This window comes from Equus caballus, chromosome 20 (assembly GCF_041296265.1).
Source record: "Equus caballus isolate H_3958 breed thoroughbred chromosome 20, TB-T2T, whole genome shotgun sequence".
Lineage (NCBI taxonomy): Eukaryota > Metazoa > Chordata > Mammalia > Perissodactyla > Equidae > Equus > Equus caballus.
Window position 1 is genome coordinate 67,506,412 of NC_091703.1, and position 25,374 is coordinate 67,531,785.

The 25,374-nt window shown below is 38.7% G+C and overlaps 1 protein-coding gene across 14 annotated transcripts in view; it reads left to right on the forward strand.

The window, feature by feature from the left end:
• Positions 1 to 25,374, forward strand: part of KCNQ5 (potassium voltage-gated channel subfamily Q member 5) — a 470,944-nt gene that overhangs the window by 330,726 nt on the left and 114,844 nt on the right. For all 14 annotated transcript variants that reach the window (XM_070244825.1, XM_070244827.1, XM_070244826.1 and 11 more), the window contains exon 3: positions 12,572 to 12,698. In XM_070244825.1, coding sequence (XP_070100926.1) covers positions 12,572 to 12,698 — 127 coding nt within the window. The remainder of the gene's footprint in view (positions 1 to 12,571; positions 12,699 to 25,374) is intronic.

The window sequence follows — 25,374 nt, forward strand, 5'->3', positions numbered from 1 at the left end:
CATTTCAAAATGTTATATAAATGGAATAACATGGTATGTAAACTTTTTGAACTTAGCTTAATTCCATAGAGATTGTTGTGTGTATCAACAGTTCATTCATTTTTATTGTTAAGCAGTATTCCATGTATGGATGTACTGCAGGAAATTGTTTAACCATTCACATGGAGAAGATACCTGGGCTGTTTTCAGTTTCTGTTTATTATGAATAAATCTACTATGAACATTCATGTATAGGTTTTCATATAAATGTAAGTTCTCATTTCTCTGGCTTGAATGCCCAAGAGTACAACTGCTGAACCATATACCAACTACATGTTTAGTTTTATGAGATACCACCAAACTGTTTTCCTGTGGGGGCTGTATTATTTTACATTCCCACCAGCAACGTATGAGGATGCATTTTCTCTGCGTTCTCTCCAGCATTGTGCAGTCACTATTTTTTATTTTAGCCATTCTGATAGGCATCTAGTGTTATCACGTTGTGGTTTTAGCTTGCATTTCCCATATGGCTAACAATGTTGACTATCTTTTCATGTGCTCATTTGCCATCCATATATTCTCTTCAGTGAAATATTTGTTTATATCTTTTGCTCATTTTCTAATTGAACTGTTTGTTTTTTTACTATTGAGTTTTGAGAATTTTTATGTATTCTAGATACTAGTCCTTTGTCAGATATGTGGTTTGAAAATGTTTTCTCCCAGTCTGTAGTTTGCCTTTTCATCCTTTCTATTATTGACAAAGTCCAGTTTGTCAATTTTTCCGTTTGTTACTTGTTCTTTTGCTGTCAAGTCTAAGAACTCTTCACTTAGCCCAAATCTCCCAAATTTTCTCCTATGTTTTTTACTAAAAGTTTGATAGTTTTAGCATTTAGGCCCATAATCCATTTTGAATTGATTTTTGTATAAGGTGTGAGGTATAGATTGAGGTTCATTTTTTTTTTGCTTATAGATGTCCAGTTGCCAAGCATCATTTATTCAAAAGGCTTTTTCTTGGTTCTGGTCAAGATGGCATCATAGGAAGATCCTGAACTCACCTCCTCTCACAAACACAAGAAATCCACAACTGCATATGGGATCATTTCCCCTGAAAACTGAACAAACAGCTTCTACAACAAAAAAATAAAAGGGCAGCAATGAGATGGGCAGGAGAAGCAGAGACATGGTCTTACAAACAAAACAAAACAAAAAACCCACCCCAGATGCAGCAATACACAAATGGGAAGGATCCACCCAGAAAATAAAGAACTTTTCCTTAAGGAATGAGGGGTTGGTGCTCCACCTCAGGCACCCCAACCCTTAGACCCTGCACAGGAGACCCAAGCCCCAAAACACCTGGCTTTGAAAACCAATGGGGATTATGGCCAGAAAAATCATAGAGTATAGGGAATGGAGAACCTGCTTTTAGGAGCTTCTATGCAGACTCACTGGCCCAAGACCCAGTGCACAAACTCCAGATTTAAAAGTGCCTAGACCATACATGAAGGAGACATTAAATTTAAAGCAACTGCCAGAGAGGCATGAAACTATTGGGACTCTCTCCAGGGTCATAGACACTGGTGAACACCATTTTTGCAATCTCATTCTACCTTGTAAATGCTTGTGCTGATGGGCACCATTTTGGAACCCTCCCTCCAACCTACTGGAGCTGGTGGCTGTGCCCCCTGAGAGCCCCACCCATCCCTGAACACCAGCTGCAACCCTACCACCGCAGGAGGGCATATACAGGCCACACCAGGGATGCCCCTTGAGACCTAGCTCTAGTGGCCAGGGAGACATCTCCTGCACAAAGCCACTCCTTTAAGACTGGAAGTAGTAGTTGATTTGCCTAATACAAAGAAACAAGCACAGAGAGTCGGGAAAAATGAGGAGACAAAGGAATATGTTCAAAACAAAAGAACAAATCAAAACATCAGAAAAAGACATCAATGAAATGGAGATGAGCAATCTACCTGATAGACAGTTCAAAGTAATGGTCATAAAGATGCTTGCCAAACTTGAAAGAAGAATGGGTAAACATGGTGAGAGCTTCAACAAAGACACAGAAAATATAAGAAAGCTCCAAATAGAAGTTACAGAGCTGAAGAATATAATGACTGAACTGAAAAATATACTTGAGGGATTCAACAGCAGACTGGATGAAGCTGAAGATCTGATCAGTGAGATGGAAAGAAAAGCAATTTACTCAGACAGAGCAGCAAAAAAGGAAAAACAATGTTAAGAAATGAAGTTAAGGGACCCATGAGACAACATCAAGCAGAGTAACATTCATATTATAGGGGTCCCAGAGGGAGAAGAGAGACAGAAAGGACTAGAAAACTTACTTGAAGAAATAATAACTGAAAAATTCCCTAATCTGGGGAAGGAAACAGACATACAGGTCCAGGAAGCTCAGAGAGTTACAAATAAAATGAATCTAAAGAGACCTGCATCAAGACGTATAATAATTAAAATGATAAAGTTAAAGACAAAGGATCTTAAAAGCAGCAAGAGAAAACATAACTTAGTACACACCAGGGAAACATCATAAGTTTATCAGCAGATTTTTCAACAGAAGCTTTGTAAGCCAGAAGAGAATGGAACAATATATTCAAAGTGATGAAGGGAAAAAAACTTCCAGCCAAGAATTCTCTACCCAGCGAGATTATCATTCAGAATTGAAGGAGAGATTAAGAGTTTCCCAGATAAGCAAAGCTTATCATAAAGAAGTTCATCATAACAAAAACTGCCTTACAAGAAATATTAAATTTACTTCTCTAAGCTGAAAAGAATTTGCACTAATTAATAACAAGAAAACATAAAAATGTAAAAATTTCACTGGAAAAGGTAAATATATAGCAAAGGTATTGGAGCAATCATTTATAAAGCAAATATGAAGGTTAAAAGACAAAAAGGAGTAAAATTAACTAAAACCACAATACTTAGTTAAGGGATGCATAAAAAAGATGTAAAATATGACATCGAAACTATAAAATGTTGGAATGAGGAGAAAAATATAAAGTTTCAGAATGTGCTTAAATTTAAGTTGCTATCAACTTAAAACAGATATACATAGGAAGTTATATGTGAACATCATGGTAACCAAAAAGCAAAAACTTACATTAAGTACTTGAAAGAAAATGAGAAAAGAATCTAAACACAACACTAAAGAAAGTCATCAAATCACAAGGGTAGAGAGAAAGAGAAGAAAGGAATAGAGAGGAACTAGAAAAAGAGTCAGAAAACAATTTAAAAATGGCAATAAGTACATGCCTATCAATAATTACTTTAAATGTAAATGAACTAAATTTGCCAGTCAAAAGACACAGAGTGGCTGAATGGAAAAAAAAGACAAGAACCATCTATACGCTGACTACAAGAGACTCACTTCAGGTGTAAAGACACAGACAGACTGAATGTGAAGGGACAGAGAAAGATATTCCATACAAATGGAAACAAAAAAAAAAGTTGGTGTAGGTATACTCATAGCAGACAAAATAGACTTTAAAACAAAGACTGTAATAAGAGACAAAGGGGAGCATTACATAATGATAAAGGGGTTAATCCAGCAAGAAGACATAATATTTATCAACATACGTGCAACCAACATAGGAGCACCAAGATATATGAAGTAAATATTAATAGATCTAAAGAAATTTACAGAAATATAATAATAGTAGGAGACTTTAACATCTCACTTACATCAATGGATAGTCATCCAGACAGAAAATTGACAAGAAAACATTGATCTTAAATGACACATTATACCAGATGGACTTAATAGATATATACAGAACATTCCATCCAAAAGCAACAGAATACACATTTTTTCTCAAGTACACATGGAACTTTCTCCAAAATAGATCCCCCTTTTTTTTTTTTTAAAGATTTTATTTTATTTTTTCTCCCCAAAGCCCCCCAGTACACAGTTGTATATTCTTCATTGTGGATCCTTGTAGTTGTGGCATGTGGGACGCTGCCTCAGCGTGGTTTGATGAGCAGTGCCATGTCCGCGCCCAGGATTCGAACTGACGAAACACTGGGCCGCCTGCAGCGGAGCGCGCGAACTTAACCACTCGGCCACGGGGCCAGCCCCAAAATAGATCCCCTTTTATGCCACAAAACAAGTCTCAATAAATTTAAGAAGACTGAAGTCATATCAAGCATCTTCTTTGACCTCAATCTTATGAAACTAGAAATCAACTACAAAAAGAAAACTGGAAAAATCACAAAAATGTGTCAAGTAACATGCTACTGAACAACCACTGGGTCACCAAAGAAATCAGAAAATACCCAGAGACAAAGTGAAACAGAAATACAACACACCAAAATTTGGGGATGAAGCAAAAGGGGTTGTAAGAGGGAAGTTCATAGCAATACAGGCCTACCTCAAGAAGCAAGAAAAATCGCAAATAAACGATCTAGCTTTTCACCTAAAGAAGCCAGAAAAAGAACAGATGAAGCCTGAAGTAAGTAGAAGGAAGTAAATGATAAAGATCAGAGCAGAAATAAATGATGTAGTGACTAAAAATACAATAGAAAAGATAAATAGAAGAAAGAGCTGTTTCTTTGAAAAGAGAAACAAAATTGACAAAACTTTAGCTGGACTAATCAAGGAAAAGGGAGAGAGGACTCTAATAAACAAAATCAAAAATGAAACTGAGGTTACAAATGATATCACAGAAATACAAAGAATCATAAGAGACCACTACCAACAACTGTTTACCAACAAATTGGACAGCCTAGAAGAAGTGGGTAAATTCCTAGAAACATACAATCTTCCAACACTGCATCATGAAGAAATAGAAAATCTGAATAGACTGATTACTAGTGAGGAGATTGAATCAGTAATCAAAAACCTCCCAACAAACAAAGGACCAGGACCAGCCTCCACTGGTGAATTCTACCAAAAATTCAAAGAAGACTTAATACCTGTCCTTCTCAAACTCTTCCAAAAAATTGAAGAGGAGGGGAAGCTTCCTAATTCATTCTATGAAGCCAACATTACCTTGATACTAAAACCAGACAAGAACAACACAAAAAAAGAAAATTACAGGCCGATATCACTGGTGAATATCAATGCAAAAATCCTCAACAAAATATTAGCAAATTGAATATAAAAATACATTAAAAACATCATACACCATGATCAAGTGGGATTCATTGCAGGGATGCAGGGATGGTTCAGCATCCACAAATGAATCAATGTGATACACCAGATTAACAAAATGAATTAAACTCACTTGTTCTTCTCAATTAGTACAGAGAAAGCATTTGACAAGATACAGCATCCATTTATGATAAAAATTCTGAATAAAAAAGATATAGAAGGAAAGTACCTCGACAAAATAAAGGCCCTACGTGTTAAACCCACAGTTAATATCATACTCAATGGAGAAAAACTGAAAGCTATCCCTCTAAGAACAGGAACCAGACAAGGATGCCCACTTTCACCACTCTTATTGAACATAGTATGGAAGTCCTAGCCAGGACAATCCGGCAAGAAAAAGAAATAAAATGGATCCAAATTGGAAAGGAAGAAGTGAAACTGTCACTATTTGCAGATGATATGATTTTGTACATAGAAAACCCTAATGAATACACCAAGAAAACTTTTAGAAAGAAATGAATATGGTAAAGTTGAGGATACAAAATCAACATAGAAAAATCAGTTATGTTTCTATACACTAACAACAAAGTAGCAGAAACAAAAATTATGAACACAATCCCATTTACAATTGCAACAAAAAGAATAAAATACCTAGGAATAAACTTCACCAAAGAGGTGAAAGATCTATATACTGAAAACTATACAACGGTGTTGAAAGAAATAGAAGAAGACACAAAGAAATGGAAAGATATTCTGTGCTCTTGGATTGGAAGCATTAACATACTTAAAATGTCCATAATTCCTAAAGCAATCTACAAATTCAATGCAATCCCTATCAAAGTTCTATGAACATTTTTCACAGAAATAGAGCAAAGAATCGTAAAATTTATATGGAACAACAAAAGACCCTGAATAGCCAAAGGAATCCTATGAAAAAAGACCAAAGCTGGAGGTATCACACACCCTGATTTCAAAATATAGTACAAAGGTATAGTAACCAAAACAGCATGGTACTGGCACAAAAACAGACAAACAGATCAATGGAATAGAATGGAGAGCCCAGAAATAAACCCACACCTCTGTGGACAGCTAATTTTCAACAAGAGAGCCAAGAATATACAATGGGGAAAAGAAATTCTCTTCAATAAATGGTGTTGGGAAAACTGCACAGCCACATGCCAAATAATGAAAGTAGACCATTATCTTTCACCATCACAAAAATTAACTCAAGATGGATTAAAGACTTGAATGTAAGACCTAAAACTATTAAACCTCTAGAAGAAAACACAGGCAGTATGCTCTTCGACATTGGTCTTAGCAGCATGTTTTCAAGTACCGTGTCTGACTGGGCAAGGGAAACAATAGAAAAAATAAACAAAGGAGACCATGTAAAACTAAAAATCTTCTGCACAGCAAAGGAAACAGTCAACAAAATGAAAAGAAGACCTGACAATTTGGAGAAGATATTTGCAAACCATATGTCTGATAAGGGATCTACAGCCAAAACATATAAAGAACTCATACATGTCAACAACAACAAAAAACTAACAACACAATTAGAAAATGGGCAAAAGATCTGAACAGACATTTCTCCAAAGAAGATACACAGATGGCCAACAGGCACATGAAAATATCTTCAACAGCATTAACCATCGGAGAAATGAAAATCAAAACTACAATGAGATATCACCTCATGCCTGTCAGAATGGCTATAATTAACAAGACAGGAAACAACAAGAGTTGGAGAGGATGTGGAGAGAAGGGAACTCTCATACACTGCTGGTGGGAGTACAAACTGGTGCAGCCACTATGGAAAACGGTATGGAGTATCCTCAGAAAAATGCAGGATAGATCTACCATATGATCCAGCTATCCCACTGCTGGGTATTTATCCAAAGAGCATGAAAACACAAATTCATAATGATACATGCCTCCCTATGTCCACTGAAGCATTATTCACAACAGCCAAGACTTGGAAGCAACGTAGGTGCCCATCAAGTGATGAATGGATAAAGTAGTGGTATATATACACACTGGAATATACTACTCAGCTATAAAAACTCATGAAATCTGGCTATTTGTGACAATATGAATGGAACTTGACGGTATTATGCTAAGCGAAATAAGTCAGAGGGAGAAAGTGAAATACTGTATGATCTCACCCTTAAGGAGAAGATAAAAACAACAGCAAACAACCATGTAGAGACAGAGATTGGTTTGGTGGCTACCAGAGGGAAAGGGGGGATGGAGGTGGACGAAAGGGGTGATTAGGCACCTGTGTGGGGTGATGGATTATAATTAGTCTTTGGGTGGTGAACATGTAATCTATACAGGAATCAAAATATAATGATGTGCACTTGAAATTTATATAATGCTATATGCTGATTTTTACCTAAAAACAGCCCAGTTATTTCTTTCTTCATTGAATTGCTCTTGTACTTTTATCAAAAAATCATTTGAGCATATTTGTCTGTGTATATTTTTAAGTTCTCTATTCTGTTCCATTGTTCTCTATGTGTCTGTCCCTCTGCCACTACCACACAGTCTTGATTATTGTAGCTATATGGTAGCCTTAATACCAGATAAAGTGATTCCTCCCACTTTATTCTACTTTTGGGGATAGTTTTAGCTATTCTAGGGCCTGTACCATTTCATATAAATTTTAGAATAAGCTTTTTGTCTAAAACACAGCTTGCTGAGATTGTGATAGGACTTTCATTAAACCTATACATGAATTTGAAAAGGGCTGCTATCTTTATTATACTGAGTCTTCCAACACATGAACATGGATTTATTTGGGTCTTCTCTGATCTCTTTCAACAACATTTTGTAATTTTCAGCATGCGTATTTCGTACATGTTTTGTTAAGTGCATAGCTAAATACTTTATTCTCTTTAAAATGGTTATGCATAATATTGTGCTTTTAATTTTGGCTTCCACATCCTGGTTGTTAGTATACAGAAATGTGGTTTACTTTCGTCTGTTGATCTTATATCTTGCAGCCTTACTGAGATCACTTATTAGTTCTAAGTTTTTCATAGATTCCTTTCAATTTTCTCTGTAAACAATCATGCCATCTGCAAATAAAGACTGTTTTGTCTGCCTTTGCAATTTGTATGGCTTTTATTTCTTTTACCTGCCTTATTACAGTGACTATATTATTCAACCATATTGAATAAGAGTGATGAAAGTAACATCTTTCCTTGTTCTTGATTTTAGGGGAAATCATGCAGTCTTTCATCATTAAGTATGATGTTTTTTTAGCGCCATTGAGTTGATTCTGACTCCTAGCAACCCTGTGGACAGTAGAGCAGAACCTTGCCTGGTCTTTTTGCTCCATCCTCTCACCCTGCAGTGCTGTATAACACAACATTCTGATGCTATTCACAGGGTTTCATGGCCAATTTTTCAGAAGTGGGTGGCCAGGTTCTTCTTCCTAGTCTGTCTTAGTCTGGAAGCTCCACTGACACCTGTCCACCATGGGTGACCCTGCTGGTGTTTGAAGTACTCTGGCATAGCTTTCAGCAACACAGCAACATGCAGCCACCACAGTATGACAACTGACAGACCGGTGATGTGGTTTCTTGACCTGGAAACAGACCTGGGTGCAGCAGTGAGAGCACCAAATCTTAACCGCTAGACCACCAAGTATGATGTTAGATGTAGGTATTTTGTAGATGCTATTTATCAAATTGAGATAATAAACCTCTATTCCTAACTTGCTGAGAGTTTTTATCATGAATGGGAAAACTGGATATCCATATGCAGGAGAATGAAATTGGATCCTTATTCACATGATATACAAAAGTCAACCCAAAATGGATTAAAGACTTAAATGTAAGACCCAGAAATGTAAAACTACTAGAAGAAAGCATAGGGAAGGAGCTTCTTGACGTTGGTTTGGGCAATGATTTTTTTGGACATGACCCCAAAAGCACAGAAAACAAAAGCAAAAATGGACAGGTGGGATTGAATCAAACTAAAATCCTTCTGTACAGCAAAGGAAACATCAATGGAATAAAGAGACAACCCACAGAATGAGAGAAAACATTTGGACATCAAATCTGATAGAGAGTTAATATCCAAATACATAGGGAACTTCCATAAGTCAATAGTGAAAAAACAAATAACCCAATTAAAAAGTGGGCAAAGGACCTGCATGGTCATTTCTCAAAAGAAGACATTCAAATGGCCAATAGGTATATGAAAAAGTGCTCAACGTCATTGATCATCAGGGAAATGCAGATCAAAACCACAATAAGATAGCTTCTCATACCTGTTAGAATGGCTATTATCAAAAAGACAAGAGATGACAAATGCTGGCGAGGATTTGGAGAAAATAGATGTAAGTTGGTGTACTGTTGATGGGAATGTAAATTGGTATAGTTACTACGGGAAACAGTATGGAGGTTCCTCACAAAATTAAAAATAGAACTACCATATGATCCAACAATCCCACTTCTGCACACACACCCAAAAGAAATAAAGTCAGGAGCTTGAAAAGATATCTGCACTCCCATGTTCATTGCATCATTATTTAAAGTAGCCAAGATGTGGAAACAACCATCACTGGGCAAATGGATAAAGAAAAGGTGGTGTATATACAGTGGAATATTGTTCAGCCTTCAAAAAAGAAAGAAATCCTGTTATTTGCAATAACATAGGTAAACTTGGAGGATGTTATACTAAGTGAAATAAGTCAGACACTGAAAGACAAATATCCCATGACCTGACTGTGGAATCTAAAAAACTCAAATGCCTAAAAGCAGAGAGTCGATCGGTGGTCTCCAGGGCTGGAGGGTGGGGGAGATGGGGAGACATTGGTCAAAGGTACAGAATCCCAGTTACGCAGGATGAACAACTTCTGGATGTCATGGATGGAATGGTAGCTGTGGTTAACAACAATGTATCGTGTACTAGAAATTTGCTAAGAGAGTAGATCTTAAATGTTTTCACCACCAAAAACAACGTTAACTATGTGAGGTGATGGATGTGTTAATTAGCTTGATTGTGGTAAGACTTCACAATGTGTAACTCTATCAAAACATCACATTGTGTACCTTAAATATATATGGTTTTTGTTTGTCAATTATGCCTCAACAAAGCAGAGAAAAGAACAAGGCAGAGAAAGTGGTCCTCTCGCAGTTCCACTCCCCACCTGCTCAAAGATTTGGGTTCTTTCTCTTTCTCCGGCTCAATAGCTCTTTGTTCCTTTTAACTGAAATAAGATGGACATTTCAGGAACCCAGAGACAGAATCTGGTCAAAGTGGCAGTCACACTTTAGCTCCCCGTCACCGAAGCCCAAGTCCTCAAGAGAGAACATCCCCGCGGCCTGCACTCCACAGTCGACCAGTGAGCTCTCGTCTCTCGCTGCTCCTTACTCAATGACTGAGATTCTTGAGGTTATTTTTCACAGTCTAAAACCCAGCCCTCACAGGGAATACTAAGCAATGATCTGGCACAGGGAGGAGATTGTGACCCTGTGGTGAAATCCAGTCACAACTTCCTCTTGTTTTATTGGCAAAGGAAGGAAATTTTTTTCCTAACCTCTTAAAAGATATATAAAATATATGTTTTATATATAATATATTATATTATATTATATTATGTAAAAATATAAAGAAAATATAGCAAGCAATATTCCCGAACAAGGGGCCCTGAGTAAAGATTTTGTCGATGTAACTCACCCCGCCTCAGTGCAACACTGAAATTGGGCAGTGAGGGCCTACCTCTCTTTAGAATAATGGCCATCATCTATTGGCATCATCTATTCCCATGAAAAAGAAAAATCATCCTATGGTCGTACCTGGGAGCTCAGGCCATCATTTGGATTTTCTTGGGTATCTCTAATAAAATGACCTCTCACCAGCAGAGTGCCAAACTTCCTGGCACAAGTAGGAGTTAGGGGCAGGGATAAAAAGTGGACCTGCCATTAAACCTGGGTGGATCACAGGACGAGCTCTGTGGGCCTCTTGGGCCTCAGCATGCCTTCTGTGTATGGAAAGATGTGCTGAGTTAGAAACAGGAGCTCTGGTACTGAGGCACCTTAATGGATGAACAGACTCAACCATCTAGATACACACTCAAAACCAATCAAAACAAAGCCAAATCCATGTCTTTAATGAGTGTATGTTGACCATAGTTTGGTTGTCTGTGCATAAAGTTGTCTTCAGAGATTTATCCCATAGGTGGCTTTAAGTCACTGTCAATAAGCAGTGATGATATTAGAGACTTATTTCCCATCATGAGAAATATTTGTGGTTTACTCAGTGCAAAATAACAGAAGGATAGACTGATATATCTCTACTCGGCGTTTCAAAATTGCAACACCACACGCTCTAACTAAAGAAACAGACATTTGCCAGAAACTTGCAACAAAATGCCATTCTTCTAATTTTGATAACAGTTTTATCTTGGACCATGGGGTGGGAGAAGGGGGAGTGGATTAGGACCTTTACTTTCTATGTTCTATATTCCTGTGACGTTTGAATGCTTTAATTAAAAAGACCATGTATCACTTTCATAATTAAGCAATTAAAATTAAAATCAATTAATAAATACAGTTTTGTTCTCCATTATAAATGCTCAGTCAACTCTTGCTTAAAAACAAGAGAGGGAAATACTTTTTAAAGGAAAACAAATTTCGATAAGTTCAGTGCCTGTCTCTATACAGGGACGACAAGACGATTGTGACATCTTGCTCCAAGACACTCTCTGCTTACAAATTCCCTTTGGTTTCTCATTCTACGACTCACAGTTGAATAAGCCACTGTTGGCTTTTCCCCAAGGTTCACACACAGCTCTTCCTAAATAATCGCAAAGTCATTTTACTCGACACGTGTCCTCTTCCCGGCAGCTGTCACCAAAGGGCAGTGTGATGATTAATAAGCTTCTGATCCAGAATCTCATTTCTGGCAAACGATATATGTGCCACGCATGGTAATGCTTTTGAAACTTGCTATTTCATAAGGAGATTTTGACACCATTAATAAAAGAACTCAGTATGCTTCTAAATGTTTACTTCTTTTTCTCTGAGAACAACTCTTAAGGCTTAGGGATTATGTCACTCCTTGCAGCAAGAAGCATCGTTTTCTGTAAAACTAGTAAGGCTGTATTTTCAGGGTCCCCTCTTTCGTTTCAGAGATTTCACATGTTACCGTGTAGCTACAGTCGGCTACACTCTATCCTCCTGACAAGGCAGACCTGTGATTCAGCCTGCACGTTTAGTGTTAAAGTGGGCTCCTAAATTGGCCAAGTCTTAGAGTCTTGAGGAAAAACAACCTTCCGTGATAGGAAATGCAGACACGTGAGGTTCAGATGTTCTCCTGGTTTAGTTTAACTCGGAGAAGAGGAGATGTTAACTTTAGACATTGACAACTAGACATTTTAGACAAAGTGCTTAAATGTCCAGAATATCTATAGAGCTTCTTGCTGTGGTTTGCTCCGAAATGGCTCTCTCTAACATGTCTCATTTGGTATTTTAGGAGTTTGTGATGATTGTCGTCTTTGGTTTGGAGTTCATCGTTCGAATCTGGTCTGCAGGTTGCTGCTGTCGGTATAGAGGATGGCAAGGAAGACTGAGATTTGCTCGAAAGCCCTTCTGTGTTATAGGTGAATATCGAAGTCCTTGATGCTAGATTTATGACACCACATCCTTTTTTCTTCTCTTCTGTATTGCAACATTTAACTAATATTAAAAGCTACCATTCATGGAGTATTTACCATGGGCCAGGCACTCTCGTATTTTAAAAGTGTTGACTCATTTAATCCTCACCACAACGCTATGAGGTAGGTATTTTTATTATTTCCATTTTACATTTGAAGAAACTGAAGCAAAGAGAGGTGAAGTTGTGAAAGTCATACAGGTGGTAAGTGGTGGAGCTGGGGTTTGAGTCAGGTGGTCTGGCTCCAGAAGACCCACTGGTATCAATTAAGTTATACTGAAGTATATGGTTCTCCAGGGTTGCCCTGAGTTAGGGAAGCCTGAATCTCACTAAGTGTAAAAACCCCTTTGTGCTCTACAGTTTGACTGATACCGTCCTTCATGCCCTTGGTCAGCTGGAGTAGACAGCGGCGTGTTAGACCTGGTGATGCACCTCAATTAGCACGCCTCAAGAATGGTTACAAATCTGGCTAACTTCATGCATTGGTAACTTCAGACATGATGAAGTGTTTTATGCTCTGGAATACGAGTTCCCCCATGCTGCAGTCCCTGAATAAGAGTAACATCTTTGCATCTCCCTAGCAGCTTTGGTTTTAGAAGGATCCCATTTGCCTGGGTACCACCTTGAAATTGCACTTCTTAATAAAGATGTGATACAGTGTTCTGCAGTTAAGATATGGCATCTCTCAGTCATATATTTAAAAGTATATCATAAATTGAAAACCCTAGTAAATTATATCTCAATTTAAAAAAAACGTTAATTTTAAAAAAGAGTAAGTTACCTACATAATGGCCCTTTATCCTCAAATATTTTGATGTGGATTTCTCAAGAATAAGGGTATCTTTTGACATAACCTTCAGTAAATTAAATATTGATTCAATGCTTTATCTAATCTACTGGTTGTATTCCAGTTTTGTCAATTGACCCAATAATGTCCTTTATAGCATTTTTTCCTCCCCAGAACCAGGTCCTGTCTAGTATCACATGCTGCATTTGGTCATCATGTCTCTTAGTGTCCTTCAATCTAGAACAGTTCCTTAGCCTTTCATGATATTGGCATTTTTGGAGAATATACCCTCCTCCTCCCCCTTTTAAAAAATAGAATGTTCTTCCTTTGGAAAAGAATCCATATATAAAAGCTGTTATTGTATTATTATTATTGTTATTACAGCTAAAGTTGATTTTCTTGCTATTTTTCCTTATCACTTCTTTGGAAGCCATTCAAGTCCAAATACTGAAAGTTCTTGGTGAGGCTTACTTATTTCCACTATTTCCAGTCTGAGAAACTGTGTTTTTTATTTACGACGCAGTTTAGACTATCTTCTTCACCTACAACAGATTTTCCCTTTTGTTTCCAGAGTCAGGAATTATGAGTCATCCTCTTAGTTTTTCCCTTTACCCCTGTTCCCTGTGGCAGGGGCAGAGTGGACTTAAGGAGGAATTAGAGAAAAAGTGTCTCCCCAACCATGGGCACTTGAAGAATACTTTATTCATCCTTGTGTAGAGAGGGCACAGTCATGGAGATAGGGGAACATGGGTCCCCCACACACTCTATCACGAGGCAGTTTCATAGTATGTACGTTTCAAGAGTCCCCATTCATTCAACCAGATTTAAGGGGATTTGGCTGTGTGTGAAGCTCTGGAGCTACAGCAGTGACTCTAGTGAAATTCCAAGTCAGATCAGTGTTAAAATACCTTGTTGGGCTCTCACTAATGCAACCTGTTTGTCCAGCTGCTCCTCTTCTGCACAAATAGGCTTTACTTATTCTTGGGAACCAAGATGCTGGGGCATGGGGGGAAGTGGTGATGGATCCCAGCCTCGCAGGTCCATCCAGCCCCGGAGCACATCAGTGAAGACATTTGATTTCTCTCCCTGGAGACTTTTTTCTCTTTTTGAATTCATTGCTCAAGCAACATTCTGAAGAACCATAACTTGATGTGAAACTATAGCACAACAAGTACTTTTTGTCTTCAAAAGGGCCCAAACAAAACAATTCACAAGGCGGATGATTAGCCAAAATTCACTCAGCTGCTACAGGATAAGGTCAGTTCATGGAAGACTGCAGGAATGTTTCATTCCAGGTTTTAAAACCAATTAAAAGTTGGTTTTATTCCAATTCCTGAGGCAATACCAATATATCTCTGGCCTTCAAACTAAAAAGAAAGTTTTTTCCCAGATGCTTGCTGCCTTTCGATAGCTGTTTCCTGCTATGGCTACATCAGCATATCTTAGTCCTTTAATCTCTCTCTTCCTGTCTCAGATCCTTGCAGGTCTCGGAATAACATGTGCTTCTAAAAATGCTGTTCTGTTCTCTATAACCCTAGCCACCATTGGTCACATCGATGGTGACCTCACAAATTCAGTACAACACCGTTCACGTGTAGTTGCCACTGAGTTCACTCTTGAGGCCTTTTCTTCATTTGGATATTTTATCTCCAGTAAATTAATTGCTTTGGAAGAAGATTTCATTGATAGATGTATAATGAATGGCCTTGAAAACAAAGACAAGATTTGTACTTACATTTAGGGTAACTATTCATTTTTCAGTCTTGTATTTAATGTACATGTAACAAAGTTTGATTCATGGTCCAGCTGAATTGATGTAATAGTGAAATGTGTTCAAATGTAGCTTGTCAGTAGAATTTAACCTACACAGAGGGACCAAGCAGCACCTGCCTGAAGGCAGCACGCTGCGCCAGATGGCTGTTGAAGCCCTTTCCAGGCCTGATTAACAGGTCCATAAAAATGATTGACATCACTGGTAGAATGATAAAGTGCAAAGGAACATGGTCACTGTCATTCCCTTGTCCCACCTAACTTACGTGGTGAAGTGGAAAGAGGAGTGGCCTCTCTCACATCTGTCCGTGATAACCGCTCCGACCTCGGGAATGTAGCTACGACCTCTCAAGACTACATGTATTTGCAAGATTTGTTTACTCTAAACATGCCAAACACACACCCACATGTTTTTAGAAGCCTTGAGCATTTGAGAAAAGGCAATAGGAACGGTTGTGGTAGAGCGGCTGTGGTAGAGTGGCTGTGCCTTCCGTCTGGGACATGCCTCCTGTAAGTGAGCTGAGGTTGTTCTCAACTGGAAGCAGACAGAGGCTGCCACAGTGGTTATCTCATAGCCTCATCTGGTGCTGAGCCCTACAGACCAACTGATCACCTGTGGACACGATTTGATAGGGGCCCCACAGGCTGATTTCCAAAGATGTTTGAGCTTCCCCCTTCTTCATTGTCCACCTTTCAGCCCTGCACTCCAGACAGAACCAGGAGCATTTTAAGAAGCGGTTGATTTAGGAAATCATAAAATCATTATATACTTGTGTTTGGAAAACGTATTTTAAACAATTGTAACCTAAAGGAAGAAAAAACCTATTTTTTTTTAATTAGGTGCTTTCTTTCATTACTTTATTGTTTTATCTCTGCTTGGTTTTGGGAGTTTGCTTTGAAAACTCGTAAAATCTTGTCTTGAATGACAAAATTCCTCCTATACCTGCGTGTTCAGTTTGCATCTCCCCCAAAACTCTGTGCAGTGACGTTTCTGCAGCCATGGGCACAGTTGCCACGGCCCCACTCTGAGGCTCATCTGGGGTGAGTTGCCTTCGTTTACCTGGACTGGCTGCTTTTCTCAAACTCAAGTCACCCTTGCAGTGACCTCTGTACTGAGAAGGTGTGAAATAACCTCACAGCCTGATTTCATTCTGTTTCTAGCTTTCATAAATGACCCACCTGAAAATTGCAAATAGAACCAAAGGCTGGTACTTAGATCCCAACAATGAACCTGAGGTGTCAGGAAACCAACAAAATACTCCTGACAGTTGCTTATTTGGGTTCCCTGGTGCCTCTTTCTAAAGACAGATTTAGCAGGGCCATATTTTCCAGTCTTGCTGTGTCTCAGGGAACCAAAGTACAGCAGCCTTGATTAGTCTTGGGTCTGCATTTGATGCTAAATATAAGGTGGTTTCTTATCGCTATTTGAGCATTTTTCCTTCGGTGTAATATGTCCACAGAAGGACAAAGGAGGCAGCCACAGCGCAGATCTTCCCCATGATCTGAGTATATATGCCTTTGACGGGAGATGACAGCCACTTAGGAAAGTGCCAACATTTTTTTTAAATGAGTAAAATAACCCACTTCTTACTTGGCTAAAATAAAATTGAAGTCGTTGTTAAAATCAACCACACAGGGGCCAGCCCGGTGGCGCAGCGGTAAAGTTCACACGTTCCAATTCTCAGTGGCCCTGGGTTCACCGGTTTGGATCCCAGTGCAGACATGGCACTGCTTGGCAAAAGCCATGCTGTGGTAGGCGTCCCACATATAAAGTAGAGGAAGATGGGCATGGATGTTAGCTCAGGGCCAGGCTTCCTCAAAAAAAAAAAAAAAAAAAAAAATCAACCACACAGCCAAAGCGACTGTAAAATGTCTGTGAGTTCATGTTACTAAAACACAACTTAAGCTGCTAATGTGTTCAAAAGTTAAATCAGAGGCTTCCAGGACTGCTGCCAGCTCCTAAACTTAAGACCTGAGACACCTTTCTGCTCCTCTGCCATCTCCATCTCTCATTCTATGAGACGCTCTCGAATGGCAGCATTTTCTACACCTTTGAGTCTCTTCTCTCCTTCAGCAGGAATCACACTCTCGTTGTTTCCTGTCAGTCACATGCTCTTCTGCCACTTCTCTTTCCTTGTGTCTACATGCCTCCCGCACATGTAAACAATTACACCCTGTTGGATTGCTTGACCATAGAACATCAAAGCCATTTCAATGCTTTCGGTTAGTGACAGCTGATATTTATGGAGATTTTCTATATGTGACGTCCTGCTCTCAGCACTCTAAAAGCATTGTCTTGTCTAATCCTACATAAGCAACATACTCACTTTATAGATAAGGAAGTAAGACAGGCTGAAGAAACATGTCCAAAGTTAGAAAGATGGTAGGTGAAAGAACCAAGATTGACTGCTCGAGATTTCACTCTAGAAAAATATACCTACCTGATGAGGTCTTTTTATTTACAACACTTCTGACACCAAATGTGTGAGTTTTTTCTCACACCAACCAATTTTCCAACTCTCCAGACACCAATCAGGTGTTCAACAGTTCAGTTCAATTCTGACACTAACTGCCTGGAGTTAGTACAGACCCCACAGGAGAAGGGTTTGATCCCACAAGACTTCCCCCACCTCCAACTTCAGAGCCACAGTAAGGTGTCCAGGGTACACATGCTTCTCTCAAACTGACTGCAAATTCAGGGGTTCCCACAACCCCCAAACCTCAGGTTTGGTAATTTGCTAGAATGACTCACAGAATTCAGGAAAGTGCTTTACTTACTATTGTGGGTTTATTATAAAAGATACAATTCAAGAACAGCCAAATGGAAGAGACGCACGGGACCAGGCATGGGGCAGGGGAATAGCTGACACGGAGCCTCCACGCCCTCTGCAGGTGCGCTACCCTCCCAGCATCTCGATGTGCTCGCCAGCTGGGTCTCTCAGAACCCTACGGTTTAGAGTCTTGTGGGGCTTTCGCTGTGTAGGCATGATTGATCAAATCATTGGCCACTGTGATTGAGCTCAATCTCTAAGCCCTCTTCCTTTCTCAGAGGTCCAGGGGTTGGGCTGAAAGTTCCAACTCTTAAATCACGCTTTTGTCTTTCTGGTGGCCAGCCCCCATCTTCAAGCTACCTAGGGGCCCTCAGCTCCCAGTCATCTTGTTAGCATACAAAACTCACTTATCAGTCCAAGATTCCAAGGGACTTAGGAGCTGTGTGCCAGGAACCCAGGACAATGACCAAATTTCCCATCATACCACACTACCCAACTGTGAGAAAATTGCCCTTATTGTTTATTAGTATTTTAAAATTAAATTTAATTGAAATTTGTCCATTGTTACCAACTTACAAAGAATGTGATACTTTTATGCTCATCATTAATAACCTGAGATCTTTGAATGAGAAGCCAGACTTTACAAAATGGCATTAATTTCAGTATTAGCCTTAATTATATCAACTAAATCAAGTTACTTATTGCTGCTCTCTAACCTAAAGGGTAAATTGGGCTCTAAAAGAGACTCGCTTGCCATGTATCAAATTGAATAGCTCTCGAGCAATGTTATCATGAGACTCCCCATACATTTCCCAATTGGAGACATCTCTAGAGTAAGTGATGTTACTCCCAGAAATGCCTTTGAATGTTTGTTAATATTAGGAGACTGTTTAGGTAATTGATGATATCGTGCACAAATTTGAACTTATCAAGTAGCTTGATTAGCTGATATGACTTGACCATATAGAGAATGCCCTCAGAGAGAAGTGAATAACTAAAGGTAATTTCCTATTCCCTCTATAAACTTCAGTAGATGCTATGATGTGTTGTACCAGTATTCTGTCCCATCAAGTGTTATGTAAGAAAATTCATTCACAGAGAGAGCATTTACTCTGAGTCAAACATCATCTTAGGTGCAAAGAACATAAAGATGAGTAAAACATGGTTCCTGCCTGTGAGAGGACGGTCTCCTGTGCTCTTGGAGAAGGCACAACTAGAAGGAGGGAGACTAACTAAGGTGAGACAGCAAAGGTGGTGACGGGAAGTAGGCATGGAGAGAAGGGTGAGAGTATCATGACTGATTGTGTTAGACAGAGATGTGAAGCTACCTGGGTTTGGGGCTTAGTCATCCAACAAGCATTACACAGTGTCCACCACGTCCAAGCGTGATCCTAGAGGTTGGGGAGACACATGGGCAAGGTCTTCCTTATAGAGCTAATATTCAAGTGGACAGAGAAAAACAATATGCAAACATATTTTTGAAAAGCAAGATGACGTCAACTAGAGACACGTGCAATGAAGAAAATAAAACAGAGAGAGTGGGGGCTTCTTTAGATTGAGTGGCCCGCGAGAGTCTTTCTAAGGAGTGGACATTCAGGAGCCACCCATGAGAAGATTTAGGCACAGATCTTTCCAGGCCAGAGAATAGTAATTGCAAAGACTCTTGAGACCCAGTGAGCTTGACTTGTACAAGAGACATAAGGTCATTGTGGCTGGAGTTCAATGAGCAGTGGAGAGGGTGGTAGGAGATGATGAACAGACAGGCAGAGGTCACACCCTGAGGGCTGTGTTGGCCATCTGAGGGCATATAGTTGCTTCATACAAGGCAGCTTCTAGAGATGGGCCACCAGGAGGAGGAGCAATAGATTGCTGGCAGGCCTAATGCTGAATATTTGGGTTAAAAAAGTATGGCTGTATAAGGCCCTAGGTGCTTTAGTCATCTATACCTATTTGATTCATATCAGCAATATACAAATGATTATCCGTTCAGAGGAACATAAACCAATTTCCTCTGACTTTTCCATATGTCTATGGGTCTATATATCTACCCCTAGAAACATGAAATTTCAAAACTAAAAGGAAAATGTGTTATTTTCTGTGAACAGCTGGAATCAGGAGAATGTAATGGAAACTCTTTTACAGCCCATTGGTAACCAGCACCGAAAAGCACTTCCTAAGCGCCTGCTTACCAAAGGACTCTGCAGCATCCTCCCAGTCACTATGGTTGCGGTGAAGATTTATAATTTCATGGAAGGTTATTTATTTACTTTGATAAATTGTCCCCTTTTTCCTTGAGATGTTATCTGAAGACTTATGAACAATAAAAAGCATTAAACTGTCACTATGGGGTAAATTTTCAAAATGGTGTTTGGGATTTGCCAGTATGAGTCCCATTAACTTCAGTGGAAGTCCTGCAGTTAAACCACCGCGCATGGCTTTGAAAACGTCCTACAGAACATCTTTGCAGTGATCTTTTTATTGTTAATAAATACCACAAAGCAACTCAGTGCACAACTGATTGCAGTATTTAAGATTGCGGGTAAAGTGCTGTGCACTAGGAAGCTTTTAAAATTAGATTTTGAAGCTTCATTCCTATTAAGAAGCACAACAAAATAAGTACGACTTTAATTCTTCAAATAGTACCTTTCTATAGAGGAATTTGGAGCTCACTTAGAATATAGGGCTCATAAAGCAGCACCGTGTCCCTCTGAGACATTGTTTATCTCACTCTATAGACAGAAAAATTGAGGCTCCGTAAGTCGGGGTGCTGTGTGCTCAGCCCCAAAGTCAGCGTGGAAGCTAGGAATAGAATGCGGACCTCCCGATAGCTCACTGCTCTAGAGCACTCCCTCGAACGAGAGTCAAATTTAATTACAGTATAATCTGTTTGTTTAATCTACACGTGGAGGAATAATGCGGAAGCAGGAAAAGATAAATTTATTAACGGATTGATGAGAGACCGTGTTACATAGATCAGCAACTTTCTTCTCGGGATCCAAACTTCAGCATGTTCTAGACAGTGTCCAGCACCATGAAAGAAACGATCCTATTTCCACTGGCCACAACTGCAAAGAACTTAATGATTTTCCTCACTTTGAAGCATAAGTAAATGTTCCACTTGAAAATACTGCAGAACCATCTTTTTAACCAGAAAGAAAACTTACCAATTTAAAAAAATAAGAAGAGAAAAGAGTGTGTCGTCCCCTCTGTACTCCTGTATTAGAGAAAGGACCACACAGAGCTATGTGCCCGACTCACAGCTTTCCTTGAAGCAGAAGATGGGGGAGCCCTCACTGCATGTTTGACTTTTGATTGCTCTTCCACTGATTTCCAGTGGCCATGTATATTCCAGTCCATCCATTTTATATTTCCTGCATACACGTTAGAAAAGAGACAATGCTTTAAGAGCCATATTTAGATAAGAAATCTTCCTTTGAAGCTGAAAATAACAGGAGGTTAAGAGTTGAGTTGCCTGGTGTTACATGAACAGGGATAACATTTCGTAGCTTAAAGTGTACACCGTATGTATGAACCGTCTCATATAATCCCCAGAACAATCTTATTGAAGTTGGAAGAAATTATGATCCCCATTTGATATATTTAAAAACTGAGACTTAGATTAAGGGCTTTATCAAGGGTCACATAACATAAATGCAAGAGTCAGAAAAAAAAGAGAGAGAGATTTGCTCACATCAAGTCCAGACTTCCTTCTCTGACACCACATTATCTTCCTGCTCAGCCCAGTTGTGGCAGGGAACAAATTAATAAACCAAGTGATGAGGGTTTATCCCCAGAACTCCCCCACCCCACAGGAGACAGGTGGAATCTGAAGGAAAATAGACATTAGTGTCATGAAAAATCAATTCCTTTTCCCAACAGTCATCTTCCTAAGATGTGGCCTTTTCTTCAACTTTTTATGTTGAATAACTTCAGACTTACTGAGAAGTTGCACAGATAGTATGGAGAGTTCCTATGTTTGCTCAGCTTCCCCCGGTGATAACATCTCATGTGCATATAGTGCAATTATCAAACCAGGAATTGCTACAGACACCTGCTATTAACTAAACTGCAGATCTTATTCTGATTTCGTCAGACTTTGCATGTGCTCACTTTTTTCCATTGATATGGCAATGAAATTTTAACACATTATCCACTAATTTAACCATTACCACATTCAGAATACATAACTTTCCCATCACCCTCAAGAAACTTGGATGCTATCTTTTATGCTAAGTCACTCCCTCTCCCCAATCCTAACCTCTGGGAACCACTAATCTGTTCTTCATCACTGGAATTTTGTCATTTTTAGAATCTTGTGTAAATGGAATCATACAGAAGTAATCATTTGAAATTGGCTCTTTTCCACTCATTATAATGCTCTTGAGATCCATCCAAGTCATTCTGTGTACCTATCGCTCCTTCATTTTTATTGCTGAATAGTATTCCATGATGTGGATAGACCACAGTTTGTTTATCCATTTACCTGTTAAAGGGCATTTGGGTTGTTTCTAGATTTGGGCCATTATAAATAAAGCTGCTTTGAACATTCATGTAGAAGTTTTTGTATGAAAGTTAGTTTTTATTTCTCTAGGGTAAATTCCCAGCAGTGGGATTACTGGGTCATGTGGTAAGTGTTTGTTTATCAGAAACTGCCAAACAGTTTTCCAGTGTGTGGCCATTCCTTCTAAAATACAGAAATGCCTGGGGTTCTTCATGGCAGTGGATTATATCTGTGCTGAGTTAAACAATATTTTTTATTTTCATAGAAAATGTATGTTTCTGATTCCTCTGTTTTTCTGTGAAACTTATTTTAATAAGCAGAAGTTTCTCAAATTCTTATTTAACCACTTGGGTCAAGAAACAAATGAAAATATAGCCAATTAAGGAGCAGTTCTTTATGCTCTCTTAAAGGAATGTAAATTTGATGCTTCCATAGATGAAGTGTTGAGAGACCACTTAATGGAAAAAGGGAATACTGAACAAATTGCTGAAGGACCACTACTTCAGTCTAACTTCTCTTTGGAGAAAGTCCTTACTCAAGCAAACTTTACTGAGACCAGTAGTAATTATGCTTGCCTGCTAAAGGACGTATAATCAATGAGTTAGAGCCTCAAAGCACGACTCCAACAGAATGAAAAGTTTAAAATTACCACCAAGGCCCTTTGGTGCTCTATAGCAAGCTGAGCCCGGTGATCACGATTCTAATGTGATCTGAAAAGGGGTAATTTGTTTCTCCTGCTCCTATACCTCTCCAAAATTCCCGTGTTTTTTTTTTTCTTTTAATTTATCACTGTGATGCAGCTTGCATTCTCTTTATGCTTTTTTTTGGTGAGGAAGATTAGCCCTGAGCTAACATCTGTTGCTAATCTTCTTCTTTTTTCATTTTTCTCCCCAAAGCCCAAGTTCATAGTTGTATATCCTAATTGCAAGTCCTTCTATTTCTTCTATGTGGGACACCACCGTAGTATGGCCTGATGAGTAGTGTGTAGGTCTGCGCCCAGGATCCAAACCAGGGAACCTCAGGCCGCTGAAGTGGAGCGTGCGAACTTAACCACTATGACAATGGACCCGCCACCACTCCATTCTTAAAACTATTCTCTGAGACAGCTTTGCCTCTAAAACTCCCCGTAATGTCTCCCGATGGATCTTCCATCACAACTAACAGAAAAGTCATTTTCTGAAAAGTTAGTAACAACCCATGTGGCCAAATTCCTGAATTCCAGCTGTATCCTCGCTCTGGTTATAAGAGATATTGGAGCAGCTAATTACTCACTTGGAAAAAGATCAAGTTGATCCATGTGTACCTTACCATATTCAAGATAAACTCAAATTAAATCAAAGATTTAAAGTAAGTAAAACCATAAATACTGGATGGCAGAAATGGGTAAATTCTCTTATAACCTTGGACCCAGGAAGGTCTTTCTAACTATAATTAAAAATATAGAAGCCATAGAAGAAAATATTGATAAATTTAGGCTACATAAAAATTAAAAAGTAATAAAATTAAGCTACATAAAGTCAAAGAATCCTGCACGATAAAACAAAACAAAAATCAAAGTCAAAAGACAAATGTGGGAAAATACTTACAACTCCTATCTGAGACAGAGTTAACCATTTTAAAATACAAGGAGTTCTAGAAATCCAGAAGAAAAATCCAACAACCCAGTAGAAAATAAAAGATGAGAAATAAATATTGAAAGACTGTTCACAGAAGTAGAAAGGCACGTATGCCTCTAATATAATCTCACTCATGAAAAACAAATGAAATGATAGGATTTTCTCACCTCTCAGATTAGCAAAACTCCAGAATTCAACCACACGCTTTTTAGTGAGACTGTGAGGAAATAGGCATTAGACCCACGAACACAAAGTGGTGTCACCCTTATGGAAAAGGGACAAAATCTACTAAATTTACGTGGCATTAACACTTCAACCCAGAAATTCTGCTTCCTGATATTTCCGTCAATTTATAGTAAGTGTTTAGTATAGCTGAATAAATTAAGAATACAGTAAAGAAGATCCTTCTGTATAGCTGTAAAAGGATCCCAGGATATAAGTTAATATGTCAAGGATATGTTATGGATTCCAGGATATGAAGTAATATATAATACTTATATACAGTGTGCTACTTTTTGTATAAGAAAAGAGAAAAATAAGAGCATATGTTTGCATTGCTTTTATTTGTATGAAGAAACATTGGAAGGATTTTTTTTTAAAAAGACTAAAAATGTTCACCTGAAGATAATGAGTAAGGATAAAGTGAATGAGGAAAATGATGGGAGCAAGATTTTCCATCTGTCATCAATTTATGTAATTTTGATATTTAAGCCATATAAATGTATTAACTGTTGAAAGATTGAACAAACAGAATGGCTGCCAGCACAGCGTAAGTGTTGACTGTTATTATCATCGTGTAGAAATATTGGGTGAGTGGATTGGTTCATGGATTGTACAGCTGTGCAGAATCTCACACTCAGGGCATTTTTGTCATTGCAAAGAAGGACAATGCCAAAGTTAACTTACCGTAGGATTTTCATATGAATGTCCTCAGTTCCAGGCCTAAGTGACACAGAACAGCATTTTTAACTCTTTACAAAACCCTGTCCTGAAAAGTGTCCTATGATTTGCCCTAATTTGCCCTCCACACATTTCTTTAACTTTAACTTGCATTTTACTTGCACAGGCATGCCTCAGAGATGTTGTGGGTTCGGTCCCAGAGCACCGCAATAAAGCGAATATTGCAATAAAGCGAGTTACACAAAGTTTTCCGTTTCCCAGTACATATAAAAGTTATG